At 35.7% G+C, this 21,059-nt stretch overlaps 1 gene segment (V, D, J or C); it reads left to right on the plus strand.

Annotated features, from left to right (window-relative positions):
• The first annotated feature begins 19,266 nt into the window (after positions 1–19,266).
• On the plus strand, positions 19,267–19,761 carry LOC128544698 (immunoglobulin heavy variable 4-61-like). The segment is given in 2 exon segments: positions 19,267–19,335; positions 19,419–19,761. Coding segments are annotated over 2 exon segments (369 nt in total).
• The last annotated feature ends 1,298 nt before the right edge of the window (positions 19,762–21,059 follow it).

Here is a 21,059-nt window from a genome sequence, read left to right on the forward strand (position 1 = left end):
AATCCAAGTGTGGTATTCACTGTGTGAGACCATCAAATGTGGCAAAAACAACAACAACAACAACAACAACAACATAATAATAATAATAATAATAATAATAATAATAATAATAATAATATCTTCAGACAGCCTGTTTCATCTCTGTGCTGGTTCCTGGCTCCTCATACGACATGATTTTGCAGGAACAAATCCTAGCCCAAATAACAAAGTACATACGCATCTACTAGTCCAGACAGATTTACAGGTACCTCAGCTTTTGGCTTTGTATGGTATACCTTTTATTTACTTTATTATTTATTATTTGTTTACATCATTATTTACATTATTATTTACATTAGAAATAGTGTATATTATCATTATGTTTGCGCTTTAAGGCCTAAGAATACTCTGTTGATTTTGGTCACACAAATAAGTGTTATACACCATTCAAATCTGTCAGGTGTCTACTTTTTTGTGTAAACTCACATCAACAACAAAAGTCTGTGCTTTTGCAAAATAAGGAAAATAAACAGTGTGCACATTCTTTCTTGGGTCTCTCCGCAATCTGTTTTATAAACACATCACTAAAATGAACTGAAACCCTGCGAAAACAAGACACACAGACATGAGACATACAGTGGTGTGAAAAACTATTAGCCCCCTTCCTGATTTCTTATTCTTTTGCATGTTTGTCAGACAAAATGTTTCTGATCATCAAACACATTTAACTATTAGTCAAAGATAACATAATTGAACACAAAATGCAGTTTTTAATGAAGGTTTACGTTATTAAGGGAGAAAAAAAACTCAAAATCTACATGGCCCTGTGTAAAAAAGTGATTGCCCCCCTTGTTAAAAAAATTACTTAACTGTGGTTTATCACACCTGAGTTCAATTTCTGTAGTCACCCCCAGGCCTGATTACTGCCACACCTGTTTCAATCAAGAAATCACTTAAATAGGAGCTACCTGACACAGAGAAGTAGACCAAAAGCACCTCAAAAGCTAGACATCATGCCAAGATCCAAAGAAATTCAGGAACAAATGAGAACAAAAGTAATTGAGATCTATCAGTCTGGTAAAGGTTATAAAGCCATTTCTAAAGCTTTGGGACTCCAGCGAACCACAGTGAGAGCCATTATCCACAAATGGCAAAAACATGGAACAGTGGTGAACCTTCCCAGGAGTGGCCGGCCGACCAAAATTACCCCAAGAGCGCAGAGACAACTCATCCGAGAGGCCACAAAAGACCCCAGGACAACATCTAAAGAACTGCAGGCCTCACTTGCCTCAATTAAGGTCAGTGTTCACGACTCCACCATAAGAAAGAGACTGGGCAAAAACGGCCTGCATGGCAGATTTCCAAGGCGCAAACCACTTTTAAGCAAAAAGAACATTAGGGCTCGTCTCAATTTTGCTAAAAAACATCTCAATGATTGCCAAGACTTTTGGGAAAATACCTTGTGGACCGACGAGACAAAAGTTGAACTTTTTGGAAGGTGCGTGTCTCGTTACATCTGGTGTAAAAGTAACACAGCATTTCAGAAAAAGAACATCATACCAACAGTAAAATATGGTGGTGGTAGTGTGATGGTCTGGGGTTGTTTTGCTGCTTCAGGACCTGGAAGGTTTGCTGTGATAGATGGAACCATGAATTCTACTGTCTACCAAAAAATCCTGAAGGAGAATGTCCGGCCATCTGTTCGTCAACTCAAGCTGAAGCGATCTTGGGTGCTGCAGCAGGACAATGACCCAAAACACACCAGCAAATCCACCTCTGAATGGCTGAAGAAAAACAAAATGAAGACTTTGGAGTGGCCTAGTCAAAGTCCTGACCTGAATCCTATTGAGATGTTGTGGCATGACCTTAAAAAGGCGGTTCATGCTAGAAAACCCTCAAATAAAGCTGAATTACAACAATTCTGCAAAGATGAGTGGGCCAAAATTCCTCCAGAGCAATGTAAAAGACTCGTTGCAAGTTATCGCAAATGCTTGATTGCTGCTAAGGGTGGCCCAACCAGTTATTAGGTTCAGGGGGCAATTACTTTTTCACACAGGGCCATGTAGGTTTGGATTTTTTTTCTCCCTAAATAATAAAAACCATCATTTAAAAACTGCATTTTGTGTTTACTTGTGTTATCTTTGACTAATAGTTAAATGTGTTTAATGATCAGAAACATTTTGTGTGACAAACATGCAAAAGAATAAGAAATCAGAAAGGGGGCAAATAGTTTTTCACACCACTGTATATCTATAGAAAGCTTGAAGTGTCTACTTTTAAATGCAGTAAGTCATGTTGAAACCAAATATTGTTTAATAAAGTAATCAGTATGAAACCAACACAGTCTGATCTAATTATTTTTAATGCGACCATGTCCACGAGCTACTTTGGCTTTGTTATTACAATCGTCCATGTAAGACACACGCGACATGTAAACGCCCCCCCGATCAATGGCATAAGAAGCATGAAGTTTTTTTTACATCGGATTCACTGAACGTTCATCGCGTTTTGAGGATGGCACGCTACTCCAGTGAAGAGGCCCTTCAGGTGATTTTGGACAGTGAGGAAGAATTCACTTTTTCCTCTGAGAAAGACTGCAACCCAGATGATGAGAGGTTGCATTTTGAACAGTGAATTGATCCCGCCGGAGATTCTGAGGAGTAAGTTATTTAATGTTATAATTCTTTGTCTGATTATATAAAACTTATATTTATTTTCAGACTATATTTATTAATAGCTTGGGCTAGCTTTTGCAGCTGGACATTGCTTTACAATGTCTTCCAATAGTTCATGTATAATGTTAGATGCTGCAGTGTAATATAATTAAAATTTGATTAATACTCATTGCATTTATAGCTCTTTTCTGGGTTTCAAATGTGATACTTTCTAAATTAATTTGTAATATATTTCGTTCAGTTTGGCATTTGTTTGTGCATAATGTTAGATGCTGAAGTCAATGATGCTGAATCATTGCATGTTTATAGTGCCTTTCTGGGTTTGTAATGTGATAGGCCTACTCTATAAATTAGTTTGTAATATATCAGTGATTACTGGCGACAGAGCGATGTTTTCGCTGTGCCTTTTTCAGCTACAGTTATGACAAGGGATAGACACCAGACAATTTCTTGGAATGTGCAAGAGTCAACCAAATGCAGACAAGGAAAGTGGGGCACAGCTGAACATGACCATCAGGGTTAAACCTCTGATGGACACTATGCTTGCAAAGCTATCTATCATCCTAGAAGTAATTTAGGAATGAGACAGTACATGAAAGCCAAGCCAACCAGATGGGGTTTCAAGTAGTTTGTTTTTGCAGACCCTTCGAATGGATACACCGTGGACTTTTTTGTGTAAACAGGAAAGAACAGCTTTCCTACAGGCCATGGACTGTCATACGATGCTGTGACATCTCTTTTGGACCATGCATATCTGGGTTCTGGGTAAAATGTGTACATGGACAATTTTTATACACGCCTCAAGCTCCTGAAATATTTGTTTGCAATGAAGTTTGGTGCATGTGGGACTTACTGAGACAACAGGAAGGGCTGTCCCCAGAATGCAGATAATTCACTATGTAAAAAATCTGCCAGGGCATCCATGGGATGGATTCAGGATGGGCCTCTTGTATTTGTGAAGTGGATGGACACACAAGAGGTATCTGTCTGTTCTACCATCCATTCAGCTTATCCTGGAGATAGTGTGCAGAGAAGGGTGCAGATGGATGACAAAAACATTTCCATGTCCTGCCCCTGTGACAGCCTACAATCAGCCTACATGGGGGGCGTTGACCTGTTCAGCTGTTGCAGTATTACACAACACAGCACAAAACCATCAAGTGTTACAGAAAGATTTTTTGACACTTCTTGGACATTGCTGCAACCAATGCTTTTATTGTGTACAAAGAGCTATATGGTAACTTGCCCCATAAAGAGTTTATGGAACAACTTACCACCGAGCTGTGTGGTGTATCACAGAAAGCAGCACCAAAATGGACCAATAGTGACCATATACCAGTTCCAGGTATGAAGATATCCTCAGAGTAAAAGGCATTTAACTCCATGGAAATGTCAGGCATGCGATGTTTACTTATGTCTTCAGATAAACAGAACCTGTTTTCAAGAGTGGCACAAAGATGTGGGACTGTGTTTAGGTCAAAGATCATCAATGTCCTCCTCTCCTCCTTGATGCCCAGAATGTCTCTTTTGTACAGTACCCCTACATAAAACTTATAACACAACATGTATTTATGTAAAACCCCATGTGAGCGAGTAGGTTGCGTTTGGGTGGGTGAGTGGGCTTTTACAAACCATCTGCCTTCTGTAATACTCTCGTCTCTTCTTGTGTATACTAAAGACAATTAGTTTTCATTGCATTTTCCCTGTTTGCACTGTTTTTATTTGTTTTTGAGTCTTTGAGTCTTGTCACTTTGTTTCTTTAGGCTGCCTCACAGCATTCTACCTTGATGAGAGGAACATTAGCCAGTGGGGGAGTGTCTTTTGTCTCTCAAGGTGTAAATTGCATAAATATTCATGTCTTATATCACTCCCACATACAGCAGTGCTGACACAAAAACTGACTATACAAAATGTAAATCATTGTAATGTTTTCCGTGAATTAAAGAATAGAATAAATGTTCACATAATTGTAAAGTAAATATTCTAGCCTACAAGACTGAAAAATGGCAAGATCAATTTTATCCATTTTAAGATCCCAAACTGAATATCATTATTAATTAATAAAAATAAAATTTTCTCTTTTTTATTAAATGTAATACCTGCATTTTTATATTGGTAAAATTTACCAATTAAACCTGTTTGAAAGATGGTGAGATTTTCTCATAAACAATGCATTCACTGTTCTCTCAGATAAGGAGTACAAATGTTCTTCTCTGTTATATATTTAGGCAATGAAGACCAAGAGCTTTTACTTATTCTGCTTCAACCCACCATGATCTCTACATCCCTAACACCCCTACTTATATTTAACATATACAATTTTACTTACTTTTTCATCACTAAAATGATTATTTTTTATTTATTTACCAGGTGTTCACTGTGTTTAGGTGATCCAGCCCAGATCCTCAGTAGTAACCCCTGGTCAGTCACTCACTCTGACCTGTGAAGTGTCTGGATATTCATTAACTGATGGCAATTACACTGGATACGACAACCTGCAGGAAAATCTACGAAGTGGATTGGATGTATTGTTGCTCTATAAATTCTGGGGAATCTGGTTTCTCCTAATCTATTGCTACCAGTTTCTGTGTTTGACTTTGTTGGTTTTTACGCATTTGTCTATCTTATATCTAGTTTGTGTCTTTTTTTTTTTATTTCACTTTATTTATTACTTAACTTAACTTTTTTTTTTCTATTGTCAGTCTGCTTATTTAAATAATGCCAGAATGGATGAACCAGAAGCTGGAATTAAGAAATATCAACAACCTTAGATATGCAGACAATAGCACTCTAATGTTTTTTTATTTGTATTTATTATTTTTTATTGATAAAACATGTTTCCTGAAAAAAAAAAACCCTTAATTTTAGACACTGTCAGATGACAAACAAGGTCAGCAGAAACACTATGACAAAATAAAAAAAAAAAAAGATTAGAAAGAGAGAAGAAACTAAATATTTTATTTGTTTATCTGTTAATTTATTTTTTTACCGTTTTATCAAATGTTTAAACACATCCAGAAACTGTCACAATTTCCTAAAACTATAACACAAAATAAAAAAAAAAGAGATAATTACTTTGTCAAACTTCTACAAATCTTAACATGTGAAACAATGTTGAAACTGTCCGAATGTATCTAAATTTCTTAATATATGATAATATATGAGAAATATAAAATAATTAGGCTGCTTTCTAGGTAAATTTCACATTGCAGTCTAGTTTTATTTGTCTATGAATTCACCACCTGGAGCTGGCCATCTTTCTGTTATGTGAAAGGTACAGTATATAAACAGTTAATATGTCATTTTACTGTATCCATATGTAAATGTTAGACAAAACATTACACTACAGGGTGCATTTCTGTGAGCAGTGTAGATATCCATAAAAACCATAAAGTTATGGTTTTTAACTAACTAGACTTGTTTTTTTTTTTTTTGACCTCCACTTCAACCCCAAGTAAAGTTCTACTATTTTAACTTTTTATTCTGACTGTGGTCCAGGAGCATTGCAGACATTTTTACATCCAGTATCTGATAACAAACACAAGAAGTGTCAGTGTTGATGAATTGCATACAGATATTATTGTAGGTCTTATTATTAAGTAAACAAAGTACTGTTATTACTGTAGAGTGTACTGTAAAACTCCTCTAAATGTCCAGATAACTGAGATAATGTTCGACTCTATCTTCCAGACTAACACCTTTATACAGTGAGTCACTAGAGGGCTCTTTAATATTCTGACATATGAGTGAAGCGTACCTCCATTTTAAGTTTGCACAGGTGTAACATGAGTGAGACTCGATAATCAAGATGTTGCATTTTAAAGGTCAGACTTTCTCAGTGAATATAGTGCTTAGTAATGCAATTCATATTCTGAGATTTGCATGACCATAATTTAGAATGATATTTGTGATAATAAAAATCTATTTAAATAGAATATAGGTTCCTTAAACTAAATTGAATATGGTTTCCTACTATTGTGGAATATTTCTTTTTTTTTTTTCTTAGATAAGGAGTGTCTCTATGCAAATGTCATTTACTGCTACAATATATATTTAAGCCAAGAAAAAGAGATCTTCTACTCATTCTGCTTCAAAGCACATAATGATCTCTACATCCATACTGCTGCTGCTGGCAGCCATACACAGTAAGTGTTTTACATTTAACATATAATACAGTTATAATTACAGATTTTTTTCTTACTTTTTACTTTTTTTTTATACAGGTATTGACTGTGTTGAATTGACCCAGATCAAATCGACAGTAGTAACCCCTGGACAGTCACTGACTCTGACTTGTAAAGTGTCTGGATATTCCGTAACAAGTACCTACTGTACACACTGGATACGACAACCTGCAGGAAAAGCTCTGGAGTGGATCGCAGAGATATGTTATGATGGTAGCACTGCCCACAGTGAGAAACTGAAAAGCAGGTTTCAGATTTCCAGAGACACGTCCAGCAACACAGTAACATTAACAGGACAGAACATGCAGACTGAAGACACAGCTGTGTATTACTGCGCTCGGAGAGACCACAGTGAGACAGATCAACAACATCCCTGTACAAAAACATCTAGTACAAAAAACTGTTTAGTCATCAGTAAAAGCAGTACAACAATGCTTTATCATTTTTTTCTGTTTTGTTTCTTATTAACAGTGAAACAAACCTAATAAACAAAATCTAAAGGTGAATAAAAGAAAAGAATAATCTAGCAGCAGTACAGGGGCATGATGGACACGCTGAAAGACATTATATAATTACACACTGAAATGATTAGGATTGTGGTTATTACACTGTAACAAATATCTAAGTTAGAGATGAGTAAATCCGGATTCATCCGGGTTAAATAACTTGATCCTTTATATGACTCACGAATGAATCACGAATCCTTCTCTTCATTTATTCAGATCAGTTGAGTTCTGAGTTATCTTGCTGTTAACAACAACATACATAAATACAAACTAATAATTACACCATTTACAGTAGTTGTGAACAGTGAGTGATTTATTTAAGGAGTCGAATCCGTTAATGGATCCAAGTCTTTTCATCTCTAATCCAAGTGTGGTATTCACTGTGTGAGACCATCAAACGTAGCAAAAAAAAAAAAATAATAATAATAATAATAAATAAATAACATAATAATAATAATAATAATAATAATAATAATAATAATATCTTCAGACAGCCTGTTTCATCTCTGTGCTGGTTAAACTTGCTTCTCATATGATATGATTTTGCAGGAATAAATCCTAGTCCAAATAACAAAGTACATCTACTAGTCCAGACAGATTTATACTGTAGTTTCCTCAGATTTTGGCTTTGTAGGGCATACCTTTTATTTACTTTATTATTTATTATTTGTTTACATCATTATTTAAATTATTATTTACATTAAAAATTATCATTATCTTCGCGCTTTAAGGCCTGTGAGGGGGGCTTTCTCTATGCATACTTTTTTAATCTACCCAGCATGTTGAGGTTTACAAGATATGAATAAATGTGTTGTGCCTAAATAAACACTTGATGTGCTGAAATTTTAACATTATTTAGTATAGACACTTCTAAAAACCATAAACTTGTTTCTTTTTTTTGACCTCCACTTCAACCACTATAAGCCACTCCACTATAAGCTTTTATTCTAACTGTGGTCCAGGAGCATTGCAGACATTTTAACATCCAGTATCTGATAACAAACACAAGAAGTGTCAGTGTTGATAAATTACATACAAATATTATTTTAGGTCTTATTATGTAAACAATTTATTAGCAGATTAAAAATTCACGAAACTACAAAATCACTTATTTGAAGGGTGTTTATACAAATTTTTATTGTTATAAAAATCTGCCTGTTGTTCTCTCAAAGCTTGAATTATAGATCTGAATGAAAGAGTTTAATTATGGGGTTAAGAGTCACTCAGTATAATATCTTTAATGTTAGTACAACGCAGTGAATGATTGTAATACAGCTACTTCCTCAGCTCCAGACACATCATTTAACTGAACTAATTGGAACTGCTTCAGCTGTGATTCATAAACAAGATAACACAATATGTTTATCTGGATTTAACCAGGCACAAATTTTTTTTAAGTGGATTAAATTATTGGTGGGGACATTTCAATGGTCGGAGGATATTGGTGGGGACACATCCCCTCCGTCCACCCTAAATCTACGCCCCTGATGGAACAACTTACTGTACCACAGAGCTGTGTGGCGTACAGTATCACAGAAAGCAGCACTAAAACGGACCAACAGTGACCATATACCAGTTCCAGGTATGGAGATGTCCTCAGATGACAGGAATGTGGCCACTGCTGGTCGCCTTTGCTGTGTGCATTGCAAAGCAGTGCATAGTGAAAGGCATTTAACTCCATTGAAATGTCAGGCGTGCGATGTTCACTCATGTCTTCAGCTGAACAGAAACTGTTTTGAAGAGTGGCACAAAGATGTGTGACTGTGTTTAGGTGTGTGTGTGTGTGTGTGTGCGTGTGTGTGTGTGTGTTTGTGTGTAGTATGTTGACCATCTCCCAATGACCTGGCTGCAAAAATTATCAGTGTCCCTCTCTCCTCCTTGATGCTCTAAATGTCTCTTTTGTACCCCTACATAACACAAGATGTATTTATGTACACCCCCATGTGAGCGAGTAGGTTGCGCATGGGTAGGTGAGTGGTCTTTTACAAACCATCTGCCTTCTGTAATACTCTCATCTCTTCTTGTGTATACTAAAGACAATTGGTTCTACCTTGCTGAGGGGAACATTAGCCAGTGGGGGAGTGTCTTTTGTCTCTCAAGGTGTAAATTGCATAAATATTCATGTCTATTATTACTCCCACATACAGCAGTGCTGACCCAAAAACTGACTATACAAAATGTAAATCATTGTAAAGTTTTCTGTGAATTAAAGAATAAAATAAATGTTCACATAATTGTAAAGTAAATATTCTAGCCTACAAGACTGGTTACTCAAAAGTCTTATTCAGGCCCATTCAATGTGGTTTTTTGGACCTTATTTCAGCTACATTTTTTTTTCAAAACTTACTAACCATGCATAATTTTTTTTTCCAAAAAACGCAAGCATGTACATCCATCTTTCTCACATATTACTGTAGCACAGTTTGTTCTGAATATAAAAAAATATATACATGTTGGCCAATACTATGTAATAAGTACAGTAACTGAAATAAGCACAAATGTCAGTGCATGTCAAAACATCTTAGGGGCCCCAAAATCACCTCAGACCCCAGAGGGTTAAAGTTAACGTAGAGGCAGATGTAATTTATTGAAGTGTAAAATTGCAGTTTGTTTGTTTACATTTTCTATAGTGGTTAAAGTGGTTAAAATATACCAATGTCCTTTTTTTAATTATTATAATATCCTCTTGAGACCTGATTGTTCTTATATGAAGACATTGCATTTTCTTCCCACGCCCTTGTCTATATACAAGTATATTCTGGTACCATCCTCATATGGGGACTCTTAATAAGTCCAGAATCCAGTTACCGAGGGAGGTGTTCAACTGGCCCAGCTTCCCAATCAGGTGTTTAGGGTATTGAATGCTGAGCTGAACTCTATGAATAGCATTCAAACTTCTGAGTTTTTCTTGTCTACAGTAGGTGTGTGAGGGCCAGGTGGAGTGTGGTGGAGATGGCATTGTCCATGGGTCAATTAAGAAGATACACAAACTGCAGCGGGTCCAGTAAGGGGGCAGGAGAGTGTTAATGTGTCGCATGGCGGTGCGCTTGAAGCACTTCATGGTGATTGGAGTGAGTGCAATAGAATAGTAGTCACTGAGACAAGACAGAGAAAACTTCTTTGGCATTGGGACGATGGTGGTGGTCTTGAAGCATGTGGGAACGAATCATAGATGTTCAAGATGTTGGTAAGAACATCTTTCAGCTGTTCATCACATGATCTAAACATGTTGCCATGGATATTGTCCAGTCCAGCAGTTTTACGTGCATTGCCTTTGCGTAAAGATTTCCTCACATCAGCCGTGGTAAGACACAGCACCTGGTCGTTGAAAGGAGGGATGATCTTACATCACATTGATAAGCTCTAACTACAGCACTGTTGTAAGATCACTATACTGTGTACTCAGTCACAGGTTCCTGTACTAAGTGGGTATGACATGCATCAGAACAAGTGCTCATCTCGTACCACAAATCCAGTCCTGTGAGGAGCATTTCAGAAACGTACAAGATAAGAGCTCCAGCAGCACATTGTTATGAATTACAGTTTTGAATTCCTCTGCAAGTATGTTTATAATTACTGTTTTCTGCATTGTTTATATGGTAAATAGCATGAATAAAAATAGTACTGCTATCCATCAGGTGCTGTGATATATACAGTAAAGTGATGTGCAGATCTTTTGCAGTATAATAATGAAATGCTGCATTTTGTTATTGTTTGTTGCTGAACAATTAAGTCGATTGTAATAATAAGTGTGGTTTATTAATTGTTGTAATTGGTGTTCTCCCCAAGCAGTTGTGGTATTCTGCTAATTATTATTATTATCATTATTATTATTATTATTATTATTATTATTATTATTGTTGTTGTTGTTGTTGTTGTTGATGATATTATTATTACCAGTTTCAATGAGAGTAGTATTACCTATTACCTTTTTACTTAATTAGCACAAAATATTTTCTTTTGAATAAAAGATAAAAAACGTGGGGGGTGCATACTGGAATTGCTATTATAGAAAATTTATCAGTGAGAAGTTCAAAATTTTCTAAAAAAAAAAAAAAAGGAAATTACTGTATATTCAGAGGTGGAAAGTAACAAATTACATTTACTCATGTTTATTTTAAGTGAGTAGTTTTTTTATGTTCTTCTACTTTTCAGTGTAGTTTTTGAAATCTGTAATTTTACTTTAACTCAAGTATGTTTTGCTTAAAATATTGTACTTTGCTACATTTTAAATCATATTCGCTACTGAGTGAAAAAATAAATGAATGATAATGAACAATAATTAAAATTATGCAAATAAAAATAATTGACACTGCACTGATTGATCGATAGGCGGGAAGAACAAACGTGTTAAATTCACAAGAACGATAGAGACTGACAAAACAGATGCCAGTGATGCAGACTAAAAGTGAAATGCCATCAAATTCCTATGAAGCAAACCCCTGGTCATTGTAACGGCCACTTCTATGTTGTATATCACATTTTGGAGGTATGTTCCCTTTTAGGAGTTGCCGCCCCTCCCCTAGTGTGTGAGCTGCGCAGGTGTGTGTGGAAAGGAGAGAACGGAGTAGGAGCTCAGGTGTGCTGCTCACCACCGAAACGCTCCAATTTTTTTTTTTTTTTTTTCCTTTACTTTACTTTATGTTTTGTATTATCATTCTGTGACACTGAAAGAGGCCGATAAAGATTTGTACTGAATATTATTTGTGGCTCTGAGCTCGGCTATCCAGTGCAAAGTGTCACACCATATTTAAGCGACCACTTTGATTTCAAACACAAGAAAGGCAACAGCTTTATTATGCAAAGATGTCTTTAATTAAAAACAACTGGTTTGAAATTTATATCTGCTTGTCTTTTTTTACCTATACTAGAAACCCCCAACCTGCCCCCGCTGTTAAAAAAACGTAACCCTGTAACTTTTGCTCTGAGTAAATTTTTAATGAGCTACTTTTTAATTTTACAGTGGAACCTTGGATTATGAGCATAATTCATTCAGGAAGTGGCCTCGTATTTTAAAATACTCGTAAATCAAAGCAAACCTTCCCATAAGAAATAATGGAAACACAAATCACTTCTTCCACAGCCCCCCAAAAATAAATACATAAAAATAATGAATACAAAATATAAAGTAAAAATAAAACACATTAACCAGCATTTACCTTTTAAAAAAAAATGCGCGCAGGTTGTATGTTTGTGTGAGTTTGTGTATGTGTGTGAAGCTAAAGTAAAAGAAGAGGAGGAATCAGACCCCCCCTTTTCCTCTTCTCATCTTACACAGTAAAGCTTCCTCCTCTCTTGAGTTTTACACACACACACACACACACACACACACACACACACACACACACACATACATACACATTAACGGAAAAACTGTTTTACCTGAAAAATTTGCAAGGAACATCACTAATAACGCATGTTAACAGAATCACTGCTGTAAAAAAAACAAAAAACAAAAATTAACTTGCACTGCAGGCTGATACAGAGAGGGAGAGAGAAAATTGATTTTTAACCTCTAACTCTAATTAGACTCTCATTTGCTTTACATGCGCACACACATGTATTTTAGTAAACAGTACACGCACGCTGTACACACATGCATACAAACACGAAATAAAATGTGTGGTTACAGTGTTATAGTAAACAGTACATGCGTGCACGGATGTTGATTATACCAGTAAGAGACGCGCACTAAGGCCCAGCAAGGGAGACGATTATCCACAATTTCGCAGCGCAAGAGGGAGAAAAACCGTTGGCTCAGTTGTGATCACGCGACGCTTGGCGTCAAAACAAAAAACACATGCGTGATACATGATACTCGGTACTCGTAAACCAAGACTTGTTCGTTTTTCAAGTCAAAATTTATTAAAAACCTTTGTTCGTCTTGCGGAACACTCGCAAATCTCACGATCTAAGGATCCACTGTACTTGAGTAGATTTTTATAATAGTAGTAATAAGCCACAAATAAAGCTCTACTATTGAAAGGTTTTATTCTGACTGTTGTGCAAAAGCATCGCAGGCATTTTCACATACAGTATCCGATTTCAAAGATAAGAATAAAATGACACTGACTGGCTGTTTAAGATTGATATAATATTTTGGCCAGATGACTATACATATGTATGATGTTCATTATGATGTAAAATCTATTTGTAATCAATAACATTCCATTTACATTAAAAAATATATATAACAATTATTATCAAGTTAAAAAAAATGAATAAAAAATTATTTTTACCCAACATTTGAACAGTAGTGCAAAGTATTTTATATTTTCCATAAACAGTCAGGTCTACTCACACTTCTAACTTGTCCAGATTATACAGTATTTAGCAGAAAAAGTGCATTATTATAATTATCCTTAATGGCCTATGGGGGGCGCTCATTCTCTATTGACACAACATGTTGATGCTGACTGACTCAGTGCCATAAGATCAGCACATGGATTTTAAAGTCACATGCTTTTATGCAATATTATTATTACAAAACTAGAAAATAAACACTGGCAGGAAGCATAAGATTTAACCATTGCACAAACAGTTAACCACACACTCTTAGACATCACACACACACACACACACACACACACACACACACACACACACACACACACACAATTAAAATTAAGTAATTTCTTAGCAGCTTAAAACAGATACTTTTACAGATAATTTACTTTATATTATTTCACATACCCCACTCTTTCCCTCCTATTTAGAAATTATGGAAAGACATATGACTCCAAAAAGAATATTATCTAAATGTGTTAATATATATTTTTTTCTGCAGTTTAAAATATAAAACAGGCATTTGTTTACATTTTTTTTTTAAACATATGCTCCATTAAATTAATGTCATATTTATTGTATGTGTATTTTTAATACCAACTCCTCCCATCACCACCAGATATGCAAATACAAGCATCAGGGCTGGATATCACTATTTATGAGATATGATCATCTCTGTTAAAAATTAGAGAACAAAGAAAACAAACAACACACACCATGTTCTCTACATCTCTACTGCTCCTGCTGACAGCAGCTTCCTGTAAGTGTTTATATAATATAATATGGTAAATACAATAACATTCTACCATGTATTGTCTGAGATATCACAGTGTGTTTTCCTCTACAGATGTGCATAGTGAAGAACTGACTCAGCCCGCTGCCATGACAGTCCAGCCAGGCCAGAGTCTCTCCATCCCCTGCAAGGTTTCATATTCAGTTTCAAGCTATGGTACAGCTTGGATCCGACAACCTGCAGGAAAAGCTCTGGAGTGGATCGGACGTATCAGAATTGGTGGGGGTACAGCTTACAGTGACAAACTGAAAAATAAGTTCAGCATCTCCGCAGACACTTCTACAAACACAGTTATAATTCAAGGACAGAATCTGCAAACTGGAGACACAGCTGTGTATTACTGCGCAAAAGAGTTACACAGTGATACGGAACAGTGGATTCCCCTTACAAAAACCCCAACCCATGTTCAAACATACTCTCAGAGTAACTAATTGCTGATTCCTGATAATGCACATTCTTAGCACGCTAAGAAGACTCTTAAGATATATCTCACGTAAGTTGTTTATTTTTCTAAGTGTGTTCCCCAAACTGTCCCTTAGAAGTCTTCTTAAGTCGCTGCCTCTTACGTCCGATGTTACAAGGCGCTGACTACAGTGCAAGTACTGAATTAGCTGACATTGATTGCTCTGGAATCGATTTTTCACTCCTTTTGCATGACAGCGTTAAGAAAGACGGCACTTTCTATCCAAATTGAACATTGCACAAAATTCTTTCAATAATATTTATTTTGACATGGGTTTACTTATCAATAGCATGGCATAATAGACAAATATATAAATGAACTCACCAAACTGTCGCTAATATTTTCATGTAACCGGTAGGTCTGAGCAGGTCAGGAAGCAAGTTGCCTTGGAAGGTGAAACTTTTTTAAAATAGCCACCTCAGGCAAAATATGAAAAGGGCTGAAGTTTTGCCCCAAAAAAACCCACATAACTCAGCGGACGGCACCATCTTTTGTTTAGGACAACAATACGCTGTATTTAGAAGCCAAATTGTTTTCTACCTGTTCAATATTAAAAGTGCTTGCCAATTTTAATGCATTGGTCACATTATGAAATAGGCTAATTAAAAGTCACTCTATTAGTTCTGATACCAAATCAAATAAAATTCTTAAACAGGCCTACAGTATATTCCATTATTAATACGACTTTGATAACGTGCCATAATGTGCTTCCATACGCCGCTGATTTATAAAGACTGCTGCACAGTGGCAACGGCTAGCGTCTTGATTTGAAACAACGCTAAGAGTAAGTTATGTTTGGTCCAGACCAACCTTACAAACGTGGGATTTACTGTACCTAAGATATATTTAGCGTACAAACATTTTTGGAAATGTGCCATAACATTAAGAGAGAGGTTAAGGTACAACTTAAGAACTACTTAGCGATAAGAAGCTTTCGGGAAACCGGGCCCTGGTGAGTCACTCACTCTGCCCTATATTGTCTCTGAAGTCTTAATGAAGAGCTCCTGAATGCAAAAGGTTTGGAGTGGATTGAAGGATTTACATTGATGCTAGTATTGCATTCACTAAGTCTCTGCAGGGCCAGTTCTCCATCACTAAAGACACCAATAAAACATGCTGTACCTAGAAGTGAAGAGTCTGAAACCTGTTTAGACACGGCTGTTTATTACTGTGCACAAGGCTCACACTGACATAAAATACTCCAGAGCTTTAAAAACCCTTACACAAACCCTTCCTCATGAGCTGTAAATATTCTCTCAGCAGGAAAATAAACCTCATAGACAATTATTATAAACAGCATAATCCATTTACACACAGATTTGTTTTAAACCAGCAATTTTGGAACGCCAGTTAGCCTAATCTGGTGACAGTGCTAACCACTTATCAAACATGCCGCTTTTTTTTATTTTTTTTATCACATATCGATATATTGACAACTGTATTCGTGCATCCTGGCCATTGGCTGTAATAAAGCCACAGGAGCAGATGGTCAAATGCGAAGCTTGTGGGTCCCACAAAAGGTCAGAAACATAAACATTAACATGCTTGCTAGCATAACATCATGTTAGCATAATTGTGGTTTTAGTTTGTTAGGAAATGTCACAATCAAGTCAAAACAGATTATGTAATCCTTGCTGTGAGTGTTTTATACAGTATGTAAATTCTCTTTGTCATTGATATATTAAGAATTAAAGTTGTCTCAGAAAATAATATTTGTTTAATTAAAAAGTCATATAGCATCCATAAAATTAATTTCCTCTCCAAGACATCTTTACTTTTAAATTACGTACTCCACCAGATATGCAACTTAAAGTATTAGAGCTGGATATCACTGTACTTATGTGATGTGACAACACTATTCTAACACTTTTCTATATCTCTACTGCTCCTGCTATAAGCTGCTTTATTTTTTTAATCAAATTTATTCTCTTACTACAGTAACAAAACATGCGCAGCATACTGTATATTGTGTGAGATATCACTCTCCATCACCTATGGTATAAGGTTTCATGTTCAGTTATGAGTGTGTATACAGCTCTGGAGTGATGGGAGTACAGATAACAGTGAAAAACTCAAAATTAAGCATATCCAGAGACACTGCTATGGACACAATGACAATTCAGGAACAGAATTTGCAAATTACTGCGCAAAACACACAGTGCCACAGAACAGTGGATTCTTTTTAAAGGGAACTCATGAGAAATGTAACAAACAACCACTTAATGCAACCAATAAACATCTCAGTCAAACTCTTATTGTCATTGTTTAAATTTGTACTTTACAGCAGTGATTCCGTTAGCGTGCGCTCACGCGAGAGTTAGCAATGTACCTTGCTATTTTTCCCGATAAAACAGTCTTTCCGTTAATGTGCGTGTGTGTGTGTGTGTATGTGTGTGAAACTTAAATAAGAGAGGAGGAAGTGTTACTGTGTAAGACAAGAAAGGGGGAGAGGCTGATTTCTCTTCTCCTCTTACTTTAGGTTCACACACAAACACAAACACACACACAGCACCTGCGCGCATAAACGGAAACACTTATCTTTTGGGATTTTTTTTTAAAGTGCGGGTTATTTTTTTTTTATTATTATTTATTTTATGTATTTTTTTGGGCTGTGAAATGAATAATTTGAGTTTCCATTCTTTCTTATGGAGAAATATTTTGATTTACGATTGTTTTGAAATACGAGCTTCTGGTATTTCATTGTGCTTGTAATCCAAGGTTCCAATGTACTTTCAATATTCTTTTTTTTCCAACTTTACATAATATTTAATGAACAAAGGAAATTAATGTTTAAATAATAAATCCAGGAATATTATAGCATGTGTCCAACAGTGTTTTAGGACACATGTCTCTCTCACAGGCTGAGGGCTAATAACTTACTGTGTTTTTAAGTTAGGGCTAACTTAGGTCTAAAAACACAGTAAGACCTAAAATTAAGTGGGGAAATGAACTTTTCCATAAGGTAGAAATTCCAATACGCTTAGCACAATGTGTGAATTGTAGCTTTAAAAGTTCCTCAACCAACTAAGGCATCCCAGTCCCAATACACACCACTAGTCTCAACCAGATTTCTGGATAGATTTCTAAAACCAAACCTATTTGTATTAAAATCTTTTTAGAACATAATCTGGTAACTCCAAATAATGTATTATTGTCCCTACATTCCTTCTGCTTACACAAACCTTTACCATATCAGCAGTGTACATTATTTCATTCATTTATTTAGAGATATCTGATGAGATGTGTTATAAAAATCCTCCTTTTATGTCTTTTAAAATAAGTAGCTCTGTGTATCAGTCTACAAAAGCATCCTTCTTCATTTTCCTCTCTCTGCAGTCCCCATGGAAGTCTGGCATCAAAGACTTGGCAGTGCTAGACCCATCTGTATTTCAAAAATAACAAAAAAGTTAGTCGCAGAAACGTCACACATTCAGCTCAGTACAAAACACATCTGCAGGAAGCGAAACAAAGTGTTAATGTTTTCGCACCTATAGAGGGCAGTAGCTCACTTCTATTAAATAAAACTCATGAAACTCTTTTCGAAATGAGAACAGATCAACTATTATCTCAGAATAAGGAGCAGAAGTGTCCACTAAATAACAACAACAATAACAGACTAAACAATTTAGTTTAGACTACATTGTCATACATTTTGTAAACACTTATACAGACAGTGCCTATAAAAACCTCCAAGCAAATTTAAACATCTAGTTCTAAATGATGAATAAAAAAATAGGATAAAATAATTTAAGGTAAAAGCTAGTTATTTATTCATTATATAAAATATATTCCTTGTAAATAAGAACTATCTCTGGAGTGAAGAAAATGACTTATGGCATATGAACTTTGAAGGTGACATTCAAAAGGACCTTAAAAGGTGACCATAACAACTTAACTGAATTTTATTTTCCTGTTGTATAAATTACCCACAATTTTTCTGTTAAAATCACAGTTTTTTTTTTTTACATTCTGAGGTTTGATGTGAACACAACCTGAATCTCTTGGTGTGTATTTGTATAATTGTATGTGTTGTTTTGTTGCCACAAAATAAAATAAAAAATTCAGATAACTGCGTAAATGAAGAGATGCTCCTAGTGTTCCTACAAAAATGGACACAACCACAATACAAAGGAATAATTACCTTTTTTTATTTATGAATTTATGTAGATATAAAATGTGTAGTTGATTACTTTTTCAAAAGCATTCTTAGTAATAACAAAAAAAATATATTACACACAATACATAAATGTTAAGTAAAGAAATGTCATGGAATTGTGATTCACAGAACAGAGATTAATCAGAATTTAAAACAAAATATTTATGCAAATCTCCATTTCCTCCTTCAATATTATCACCATGTTTATCTAGAGAGGAAGCGGTTCTCATTAGTCCTCCTTCAGCACAAACATGTTCACTTCAGCTCCACTGCTGCTGTTGGCTCTCGCCACCTGTGAGTGTTTGGGTTTAAACTTTATTAGTTCAACTGACACTTTCAGGTCAATGTGTAAATCTTTTCTGTTTCTCTTTTTACAGATGTGTTCTGTGCTACTGAGCTCATCCAGCCAGACTCAGTAGTTATAAAGCCAGGAGAGACTTTAACCATCACCTGTAAAGTGTCTGGAGCTTCTATCACTGATAGCAGCAGCCACTATGGAACAGCTTGGATTCGACAAGCTGCAGGAAAGGATTTAGAATGGATCAACATCATTTATCATAATGGGGGTATTAATAAGAAAGATTCACTTAAAGACAAATTTGTCATTTCTCGAGACACTTCCAGTAACAGCGTGACCTTACGGGGACAGAACATGCAGACTGAAGACACAGCTGTGTATTACTGCGCTCGTGAAGCACACTGACACAACAAGCTGCAGCGCTGCACAAAAACATCATCTTCATCACAACTCTGTACTGTACTTAAATAATATCCCTATATGTGAGGGTGAACCACATCACCCTGCCCTTGATTTATACCCATAACAGCAAGCCATGTTTTATTCCTAACTGAATTTGTCACTGTGTTCCACTAGTTTCCTGGTATTTACATAACGGTCAAAGGGTTCATGTATTTTGGCAGGAAATAATTAAGGAGTTTATTTTAAACACAATCCTACTTTTATTTTTAAACTAAACCATCTCTACCTTCTCATTAATATACATTCAGCTTCTCTATTCACATATAGACTGCAATAAACCACCATCATCTCAATCAACTGAAAGATAATTGATCTTTGTTTTCTAAGCTGACGAAAGTGAAATGACAGTATACTGTAGGTCATAGGACACACTATAGTCTGATAGGACTGGACATGTTTGTGTTATTGTGATTATCAGTGATAATGATACAAACTGATGTACTAGAAGGACATGACATCTAATAAGCAAAAATCTGTTATGGATTTAACAGCAGGAAACACATCTGGAGTCATGCAGTGAGCACTTTCTCTTCATGACTATTCCTCTGTGAATCTAATTCCTCTGGGCATACAAATAAAATCCCACATTTGAACCATTTCTGATTGATAGTTTGTGTCTATTTACAGCAACTGTAATCATTTTAAGTTGTTTAAGATCAGACTAAACAGTTTTAAATGATGTTGCTCTAGCAATGTTTATTCAATGTCACAATTTATATTATATTGTTTCTCTTGTGATGGTCACATGATAACATAACATCAACAATGGTGAAATTGCTGACATGTTTAGAGGAAACACAACACACATACAACACACATACACTAACCTGCATCTGGATTTAACTTTGCTGACTCTTGGCCATTTTGAAGTCGGCCATTTTGGATCCAACTTTTGTTTTTTCAATAGGAAGAGGGTCATGTGACACATCAAACCTATTGGGAATTTCACAAGAAAAAACAATAGTGTGCTTGGTTTTAACGTAACTTTATTCCTTCATGAGTTATTTACAAGTTTCTGACCACTTATAAAGCAGTTATTAGCAGTTTACATACTAATGACACGTGAGGAGCGGATAGAAATTGTGTTGACGTCTGGTGAACGCAGTAACTGGGTCATTGCAGCAGATTTCAATGCAAGACACCCTAGGAGACCACCCATCTCCCATGCTACAGTTAGCAAACTGCTAATAACTGCTTTATAAGTGGTCAGAAACTTGTAAATAACTCATGAAAGAATAAAGTTACGTTAAAACCAAGT

This window comes from Clarias gariepinus, chromosome 16 (assembly GCF_024256425.1).
Source record: "Clarias gariepinus isolate MV-2021 ecotype Netherlands chromosome 16, CGAR_prim_01v2, whole genome shotgun sequence".
Lineage (NCBI taxonomy): Eukaryota > Metazoa > Chordata > Actinopteri > Siluriformes > Clariidae > Clarias > Clarias gariepinus.